This window comes from Lissotriton helveticus, chromosome 1_1, assembly GCF_964261635.1.
Source record: "Lissotriton helveticus chromosome 1_1, aLisHel1.1, whole genome shotgun sequence".
Lineage (NCBI taxonomy): Eukaryota > Metazoa > Chordata > Amphibia > Caudata > Salamandridae > Lissotriton > Lissotriton helveticus.
In genome coordinates, this window is record NC_136057.1 from 110,940,936 (window position 1) to 110,951,269 (window position 10,334).

General features: G+C 46.0%; 1 protein-coding gene across 1 annotated transcript; it reads right to left on the reverse strand.

Moving 5' to 3' along the window:
- Nucleotides 1–918: 918 nt before the first annotated feature.
- On the reverse strand, nucleotides 919–7,594 carry LOC144762308 (uncharacterized). Its single transcript, XM_078647493.1, has 2 exons — nucleotides 7,482–7,594; nucleotides 919–3,105 (listed from the first exon to the last, which is right to left on the reverse strand). Exon 2 carries the CDS (start codon nucleotides 3,072–3,074, stop codon nucleotides 1,341–1,343), a length of 1,734 nt encoding a protein of 577 aa, XP_078503619.1. The 5' UTR covers nucleotides 3,075–3,105; nucleotides 7,482–7,594; the 3' UTR covers nucleotides 919–1,340.
- Nucleotides 7,595–10,334: the final 2,740 nt, after the last annotated feature.

A 10,334-nucleotide genomic window follows, 5' to 3' on the forward strand; every position in this document is an offset into this window, starting at 1 on the left:
GTTCCTGGACACGTTCTTTGGGTTCTCGGACCCTTGCAAACGATGTATCCTTATTGGATATCGATAGCGTTTCAGACGGAGCACCAGGTCTCTGAACATCACAAATGTCCACCAGGGTACAAGGCCAATTACTGTGCCTGCCTAAGGTTTGCGGACCACAAGGGTCATGATGTGGAATCCAACCTCTGTTCAAAATCAGCAATTTCTTTCTACATTTTAACATTAGGCAGCCCCTGTGCCTGGGAGAGATAGGATGGCACCACAGCTCTTTATGGCTTCTTTAGTATTTTTACAGAATGCGGGGAACAAGTCTCTTCATCATGTGATGCTTCAAGATGTAGCCAGCCAATCAGGGAGCTTCAGGTCCGCAGACCCAACTTTGGGTTTACGTATCCGAAATGGATGGGCAAAAAAGCTCCCTCATCCAATCGGATCCAATATATTTTTACATTTGGGTCCGCGAGTCCAGATGCACGGACCATTCATGGGCTAAAGGTCCCGCTAGCTCTATCTTAAATGACTAGTGGCTTAATTTGAGAACAAAAAAACACTGCATGAAACTAGCCATGCCAATCCCAAATAGTTTTGTGCGGATTCATTGATCTGTACCAAAGTTATTATATGTGTATATATATAATTATATTACATGGGATTCTGTAATCCCTGTATAAATGGCAGTCTCTAATTTCTTTATAATCAGGAATTTGTGATGCACCAAGTCAGTGATTATGAAGAAAAGACGTCAGAACTCAGCTTTTATAAGTTATTACAGTCGAGTTCTGTGGGCACAATGCCTGCTGCCAGAGCCAGCAGCTGATGTGAAAAGAAGGTCAGGTCACGAAGCATAATTGAAGCAGCTGTTTAAAGCAACAAACAGAACTTTGCTTTTATTACTTCTGCTGTATGTTACTAGCTTAATATGAGAAGCAGAGGGAATATGTTTATTAGTTTCCTTAGATAAAGAAAGGGTGGAATCTTTCTGCATGTTTCTACACGTTCCGAGCTTCTGCAGCTTTTTTTTTTCAATGGACATTTATTGAACTGTTTCTAACATCTTTTTGCAACAAATATCTAACAGTTTTTATTTTTACTTTTGCACAAGAGGTTTTAAGTTCATTCTTCATGTTTGCTGCATATATAGGAGCTACGCACCAAGGTTTGAGGGAAAGGTGATGGTGTGACCATGTATTATACGGGATAAAGTACCACCTGGTGCATATAATAAGATTATTGCAAGTCACCTCAGAGTTCCAAAACCTTTGTGTATCTGTCTATCACGAGGTGGTGTGCACTCCTGGAGAACTCTGCAGTGACATCAACATCCCTGGTCAGCCCTGCTGTTAAGGCTGGGGGTCAGTATCGCTCAGTGGGTTCATTCCAAACCATAATCCTCCCTTCAGAGACTTTCTAAAATCTGCCCACAAGCATTTTGAAGAGGTTACATGTGTTAGTATGCACTCCGAGAGACCATTTATAGTGAAACACATACCTGGGGTAGCTTCGAACAGCAATAAATGTGATTTTGTATTTCCTCTCTCCATTGAGTCTTCATCTGCAGTATTTGTATCCAGTCCTAGGAATGATGGAGGCACACACTGACCCCGCTCATCAGGACAGAGCAGTTCTGCCTTGCAGTTCTGATGTTGATGTTGTGATTCAGGGTGCAGTGGTTCGAGTATGTAGTTCTGATCTGAACCCTCTGCATCAGTACAGGGAGGTTCTAGCTTGTACTTCTGATCTGAACGGTGTGCATCTGTACAGGCCAGTTCTAGATTGTCATTTTTATCTGGTTCCTGTGCTTCAGGAAGCACTGACTCTAGCTCTCGGTCCTGTGCCGCAGTGTGCAGTGGTTCTAGCTTGTAATTCTGATCTGAACCATGTGCATCAGTATAGGCCGGGCCTAGATTGTCATGTTTGTCTGGTTCCTGTGCTTCAGGGCGCATAGATTCCAGCTCATAGTTCACGATTGGATCCTGCGCAAAAGGAAGTTCCTGCTTCAAGCATAGGTGTTGCTGTAGGCACTGGGTTTGTTGTGACCCCAAATCATCAAAGGACAATAGCCCAGACTCTAAGTGTTCGTCTGATGACTTCCCATCAGGTGACACGGGTTGTAGGCACTGGTTCTCCAGGCGATCTTGGAAATCAGAACACATCAATTCTTCCTCCAAGGGATCATCAGGTCCATTCCCATCTGGCAGCGCGGGTTGTATACGGTGGTTTTGCTGTGGTTTGTGTCCATCAGGAAATAGTGGGTGTGGGCAGAGGTTCTGTTGTTGGTCCCAGCTATTATCACACAATGGAGATGGTTCTTGCTTCAGGGGCTCATCTGGCTCCCACTCTTCTGGGAACGCCGTCTGTACGCTCTGGTCTTGCTGTGGTGTCTGCCCATCAACAAATTCCGAGTGAAGACACAGCTTTGCCTCCTGTGAACTGCATGTAGGATTTGTCTGAGGGCACCGGGATAGAGGACAATCCTGCTGTACTCCATTTCTATCTGGAAACCCAGGTTGCATGCACTGGTCCTGCTGTGGGTGATGTCGATCAGGAAACATTGGCTGTAGACAAAGGCTTGGCTCCTCTGGACGCACTTGAACCTCAGTTGGCAAGGAGAGCGTACACTCCTGCTTTGGTGCATGCCCATCAGAGAACACCGGCTGAAGACACAAGCTCGGTTCCTCTGACCTGTCCAGTTGAGGTGTCGCAGGAGACCGGCTAACAGCACAATCTCTAATGCTCGCCGGACAGACCATCTCCAAAGACACTGCACCATTATCTAGATAACCTTGATCCTTTTCTATCCAGATTTTCTTAATCAGCCCAGCGACTCTAGAAGGTACGTCCTTCACAGTATTCATCAAGTTATCCAGTTTTGCTTCCAACTCCTCCAGCATGGATAGAAGGATAATGTGGGGCAGGTTCTCCGAAAGCGGTTCCAATTCATTGTCCCTCTGAGTATCTTTTCGCGATCTTGAAGCTGAGACGTCATGAAGACGTAAAGATGGGACTGTGGCTCTTACGGATTCACGTGAACACTGCGCTGTCACTTTCTTTTCTGGAGCCCGTCTTCTCCCCATTCCGGTAAATTGATGTTCAAGTCTCAAGTGTCTGCAGAAAGAACGAAAAGAGAAAAGACAACACGTTATCACAGGACAGTTGGGTCAAAATACTCCTTCCTGTCTCACCAACCCAAGTGTGATCAGAGAACATCGCTCATTTCTAAAACCAGAAAATAATTAATCCTTAAAATGTCACAATACCCGCAACTTAGTTCATATATTATGAAAGGCAAGGATTTGAAATGTGTTTCCAACACTATGTCTGTTCCTTGGTCTGCTCAAATTGTACACTGTGCAACCACAAAAAAAGATAATATTCTAACTGCCTTGCAGCAATGAAAGGTTTATAATACCCTAGCAGACCAGAGTGCACTATCATTCTCACTTGCACTGTACAGTTCTCTTTTGCAATATTCACTTCAGTGACTGAAGCACGCGCCAACATACCAAACCTCTACAGGATCTACAAAACGCTTGTTATGTCATTGCATATATAGAGAGCATGTTCAACCTGTGGTTTCTTGAAACTGAATCAGAAATACATTAAAGAGGAGATAACAAATCAGACCAGGGAAGAATCTAGTCTGAATAGGCTTGTGGGTTGTCAGCTTTCTGGTTGAAAGGAGCTTGTACCAAAGCTGTGTCCACCTGATCTGATCCTCTGTAATTTTGGAATAGAAAGTAAATTCAAGCGAGGAGATCTCTGATTTTGTACGGGTGTATGCATTTCCACCTGGTTTGCAATGAAGTGAGGGGCCAGACCTCTCACCCCTTTAAGGCTGAGGCAGAGGGTCTTAGAATTGATTTGTTATTTCAATATAGGTGTGGCGCGTGCCCACCTCTGAAGATGATGTATTACACAAGCTGCGTCGCAGTGAATTCCTTGTAGTCCATGAATGGTGATATTGGGTATTCTTACATATACACGGTTGGCATTATGCGATCTAAGTAGGACTACGTCCACCGCTATTGACAAATACTAAATCTGGAGTGTTTAAGGATTACTCTATGAATAGGTTTTATACTGGAATGGTGTGTTTCCAGTACGAATCCTATGCTTGACAGCACACACACCTCTGGCTTATGGTGTAAAGGTTATGTGTGGCACTAGGTAGACTGTGTACTAGTGCAGGGGTAGTGAGCAGCAGCGTGCTGTACTTCATAAATCTGGCTCAGCGCTGCTTTCTCCCCCTCGCACATCACAGCGCTGCACCTAACTGCTGAACTATGTTGCACTAAAAAATAATAAATCTGCCCCATAGTGTGCATGCATGGTCTGCCCAGCCTCAACCCTCACATTCTCTTGTGCATGCTTGATCTGTGCAGCCTCAACCCTCACATTCTCTTGTGCATCCTTGATCTGCCCAGCCTCAACCCTCACATTCTCTTGTGCATGCTTGGTCTGCCCAGCCTCAACCCTCACATTCTCTTGTGCATGCTTGGTCTGCCAGCCTCAACCCTCAAATTCTCTTGTGCATGCTTGGTCTCCCAGCCTCAACCATCACATTCTCTTGTGCATGATTGGTCTGCCCAGCCTCAACCCTCACATTCTCTTGTGCATGCTTGGTCTGCCAGCCTCAACCCTCAAATTCTCTTGTGCATGCTTGGTCTCCCAGCCTCAACCCTCACTTTCTCTTGTGCATGATTGGTCTCCCAGCCTCAACCATCACATTCTCCTGTGTATGCGTGGTCTACCCAGCCTCACCTCAGAGTTGAGTTCTGTGTGATTATAAGATAAACCACGTCATCTGTAATTCTCCGCGCTTGGTCACCAGCACTAATGATTGAATGTGTTTTACACCAAGCGAAGAATTACAGATGACGTGGTTTATCTTATAATCACAGTGAACTTTGGCCAGCACTTATTTGGTTGGAAATGACAAGGTGCCGAACATGACGATGCAGAATTAATGCTTTTCGCAAAAGCACGTAAAAAAACTCAAGAAAAATGTTTAGGTTAACAGCAATGACGTAATGTTTAATTTACATACTGCATGATGATTTTAATGCAATGTCTCACGATGTGTCTCCCAACATTGACTAAACAAGCCTGTTTTTCCAGCTCCGAGGACGGTCAAACACCTTGAATCTGTTGTCACTGTCTATTACGTAGAGGTGTGTCACATGATATTGTATAAACACTGTGATTTGCATTGCACTCGTACTAATGAACCAGGAGGTTTCCTCCAAAATGAGCAGAGTGACTTGGCTTAAAATAAAAACAAGCTGAAAAGGAACACTTGTGGCCCTGGCATCGTTTGTGGGATACCGGCGAAACGATTGTTGAGATTTGGGGTTCGCGGCCCCGCCAAGGCCCGCCACTGAAAGCGGCTCAGGTTTCTGCACGATCATTTAGCTGTAGGTGTACACATATACAGAAGTTGAGATGGACAAGGCAGGGGAAGAGAAATAAAGAGAAAGTTATTCGATTTTCACAAATGCGATGGCGAAAATCCTGAGATCGGTGCTTTGAATTTTGCTGCTGCAGCAGGAATGCCTATGGTGAAAGGGGATTTATTTGTAATTACAAATATTAAGCAACTAAAGCTACACTTTCAAGTGCTTTATGTATAAGTCTTTTTATTGTAATGTTATGCACTAGTCCACTAAACTTAGAACACATAACCAATAACAGGATTTCCTGCAATAGGAGTAACAAGCTGACTGGACAGCCACATAAAAGCTTTTAGCAAGAAAAAATATAGACTCAATCGCAAAAATAAATATCTTTATCAATGTTTATTCAAGCTTCTTTGATAATACTTGGCTGGTGGACTTTAGATGCTTTTGCTGGCCCCGGGTTCTGAAGGTTTAACACGATTAAATATTTTTGGGGCATCACACGGACTTCAATGACCCTAAAAGCAGTAATACATTCAAATGTATTCCAAATAGGGAGCCCCAAATATGTGTTGCCCGGGCCCCACAAATCATTAGTATATCAACGAACTAGAAGTCAGCATCATATGCTAGTTATGAATAAAACAACCACCTTACTTTAGCGAACAAAGTCCGGATACCAAAGGGTTCAATGTACAGAACTGTGGACAAAGGTGCTTAATAAAGATGTGTATTCTGAGAGAAGAAACTAATATTGTTCTGTAAAAATATGCTTTTGTTTCCTCCTAGCATACCTCTTAATCCATTGCAGAGACACCTCCCACTGAATACAAACATCAAAAAACAAGGTCTGAGCAGGTATTCATGAAAATGAGTAACAACTCCAAACGGACCCATTCTGGACGAATGTATGACGTTACAACACATACATTTACAACACATGCACTTACATTGCAGTTTTTACATCGCAACATCTACTACAACGCATTCCATTACATCGCATGACACTACATCGTATTTTAAAAAACTACCTGGATACGAATAACTATTCTAACTCCAGGGGGTGCAACAGTAGGGTAAGTTTTGGATAGTGTAGGGGTAAAAATTATGATTCCAACTCCAGGGGGTGCAACAGTAGGATAAGTGTTGGACAGTGTAGTGGTAAACATTACTATTCTAACTCCAGGGGGTGCAACAGTAGGATAAGTGTTGGATAGTGTAGGGGTAAAAATTACTATTCTAACTCCAATGGTATGCTTTGTAATGGTATGCGTTGTAATGCCTGCGTAGTAGTGAATTGCGATGTAGTATAATGCGTTGTAATGCCTGCGTTGTAGTGTCATGCGTTGTAAAGGATGTTGCGATGCAATGCCTGTGTTGTAAGTGTAGTGCGATGTAAGGGTTGCGTTGTAAAGGTTGCTTCCCATTCTGGATATAAAGGAGTTAAGACCACACACTGAGGCCACACTAAATCTTTGATGTATTATAACAAGGTCACAAAGTGACCCCCTTGCACAGTACACCTCAAGTCCTGAATTTCAGCAAGGATACATAGCATTCTGGGACATGTAGCTTGGATCTAAACACTGTTCATATGGGTGTTTAAATATCATAATGCAATGTTCTTTAAAGAGCCATGGCTAAATGAAGGGATTCATATATAACAGTGGGCCATGCCGTCTCACAATTAAACATTACACATACACCTGCAGGCTGCATCCCCTGATGAAGGTGTGAGGCCAGTACACCTGCCCCCTGCGCCCCCTGATGCTGCTGTGAGGTCAGTAAACCTGCCCCCTGCGCCCTCTGATGATGGTGTGAGGTCAGTACACCTGCCCCTGCACCCTCTGATGATGGTGTGAGGTCAGTACACCTGCCTCCTCTCCCCCCTGATGATGGTGTGAGGTCAGTACACCTGCAACCCCTGATGATGGTGTGAGGCCAGTACACCTGCCCCCTCCCCCGTGATGATGGTGTGAGGCCAGTACACCTGCCCCCCCCCCCTGATGATGGTGTGAGGTCAGTACACCCCCAGGCTGTATTCACACCTCTTAGGTTGCCGATGGTTGTGAGCGGCTCACTTACCCCTGCTGTGTCTACAATTGAAACTGAAGGTAATTGCAGCCAGGGCTCCTCCTTCCACTGGACAGACAGACCCTCAGGGCTCCTCCTTCCACTGGACAGACAGACAGACAGACCCTCAGGGCTCCTCCTTCCATTGGACAGACAGACAGACCCTCAGGGCTCCTCCTACCACTGGACAGACAGACAGACAGACCCCAGGGCTCCTCCTTTCTCTGGGCAGACAGTTAGACCCTCAGGGCTCCTCCTCCCTGGACAGACAGACAGACCCTCAGGGTTCCGCCTTCCACTGGACAGACAGACAGACCCTCAGGGCTCCTCCTTCCTCTGGGCAGACAGACAGACCCTCTGGGCTCCTCCTTCCACTGGGCAGACAGACAGACCCTCAGGGCTCCTCCTCCACTGGACAGACAGACAGACCCTCAGGGCTCCTCCTCCACTGGACAGACAGACAGACCCTCAGGGCTCCTCCTCCCCCTGGACAGACAGACCCTCAGGGCTCCTCCTCCCACTGGACAGACAGACAGACAGACCCTCAGGGCTCCTCCTTCCATTGGACAGACAGACAGACCCTCAGGGCTCCTCCTTTCACTGGACAGACAGACAGACAGACCCCAGGGCTCCTCCTTTCTCTGGGCAGACAGTTAGACCCTCAGGGCTCCTCCTCCCTGGACAGACAGACAGACCCTCAGGGCTCCGCCTTCCACTGGACAGACAGACAGACCCTCAGGGCTCCTCCTTCCTCTGGGCAGACAGACAGACCCTCTGGGCTCCTCCTTCCACTGGGCAGACAGACAGACCCTCAGGGCTCCTCCTCCACTGGACAGACAGACAGACCCTCAGGGCTCCTCCTCCCCCTGGACAGACAGACAGACCCTCAGGGCTCCTCCTCCCCCTGGACAGACAGACAGACAGACCCTCAGGGCTCCTCTCCTCTACAGGAGGCTGGGGCTTGCTGCTGGTGCTGACTCTGCCCCCGTGACCCGGACACTATCACACTCACAAGCCTGAGGAGAGCTCGGCAACATCCGGTACTGACGCTGACTCTGCCGATGTTCTAACTAGATTTCCACCCCCGTCGTTTTGTACACCCCCTACGTCGGAGGGGTGCTGATTCATGCAGGTTGTGCCTGTGTATTGGCGCTCCCCCGTCTGGCTGTGCACACCCTACGCTAGTCACTCACTCATGCGCACACACGAGGGGGAGCGGGGAAAGGCATGGATGAACTTTATGCATTTTTATATAGCGCGGACTTTACCCGAAGGCGTCAGAGCGCTTCACATTAGGAACAGAAATGAAAAATAATGAGAAACATCACAAAAGAACAGATTGCAAAAACATACGTTACTTACATAAGGTAATAGTGACAATTGTGAGCAAACAAAATACATGAGGTAGTAAAAACTGTGAGCAACCAAAAATACATGAGGTAGTAAAGGTAATAGTGACAATTGTGAGCAAACAAAATACTTGAGTAAAAATTGTGAGCAACCAAAAATACATGAGGTAGTCAAAAGTGCACAAAAGGAAAGTGACAAGTTTTATTTTTTTATTCATTTATTTATTTATTTATTTTTTATATAGCGCGGACTTTACCCGAAGGTGTCAGAGCGCTTCACAATAGGAACAGAACTGATACATGAGAACATTACAAGTGAACAAAATACAAAAGCAAACGTTACATTAAATGAAGCAAAATGACAATTGTGCGCCAACAAAATATAAGAGGTAGCAAACGGTGCATTACAAAAGTGACAATGGTGAATCAACAAAATACAAGAGGTAGCAAACTATGCATTGCAGGAGGAAAAAAGTGACGTGTGCAGGTTACAAAAAGCGTACAAAATAAATATAGAGGTATAATACTGCAATATATGGAGGACACTCCAGCACAAGAACAAACGTTACGAAGGCACTGGTGGCACTTGTGCAGGTGTCGACACAAACAAATGTAGGAGTGTAAACAGTGTGTTACAGGAGAAGGTGACGGATGCAAGTCACCCACGAGTCCCCGCCACAGGAAGAAGGACAATACTGCCATAAGAGGCAGACTCTCAAACCACAAGAACACACTGGGAAGACACTTCCATAGTCAAGTAAAATAGATTTTTCAGTAGTTGAAGGGCTTCCTTCAGATAGCAGAGAGGGCATGAATTACATTTGGAAATGTCTTTGAAGAAGGAGAGCTTTGAGGTCAGATTTGAAGGCTTGGGAGGAGGAGGTGGTCCGGAGCTGAGGCGGAAGTGAGTTCCAGATTCTCAATGCGCTGCCTGAAAAGGATTGGGCCATCGATCTCTCCTTCTTTAAAGTGGGAGGTTCAAGTAGTAGATTTTCCGCGTTTCGTGATGGTCTAGAGCCTCCAGAGAGTTTCAATTTATTCGCCAGGTAGTGCGGAGAGGAGGAGTGCAAGGCTTTATGGGTAATGCAGGCAGTCTTGTAGATAGCTCTAGCCTCGATGGGGAGCCAGCGGAGGTAGGATAACATGGGAGTGATGTGGTCGCTTCTTTTGGCCCCATAAATGAAACGAGCTGCTGAATGTAGAACAGACTTAAGGGGGGATAGGTGGGATTTGGGGAGGCCAGTCAGAAGAGAATTGCAGTAGTCAAGTCTGGAGAGGACCAGCGATTGGACCAGGGTTTTGAGGTCATGCACCGGGAAGAAGCGACAAATCCCCCAAAGAAGGCGCAGTTGGTATCGGGCAGACTTTGCAATTGAATTAATGTGGGAGAGTAGGTTGAGTTTTGTGTCGAGTATGACACCAAGAGATTTTGCGCTGTCGACAATGATGGGATTAGTGTTCATCAGATTCTTCTGGTCCATCCATGATTGCACCGGGGGAGGAGAAAGTGAGGAGG

Excerpts from the sequence above, each read along its gene's own strand:
- LOC144762308 (XM_078647493.1), bottom strand. The coding sequence starts at position 3,074 with ATGGGGAGAAGACGGGCTCCAGAAAAGAAAGTGACAGCGCAGTGTTCA.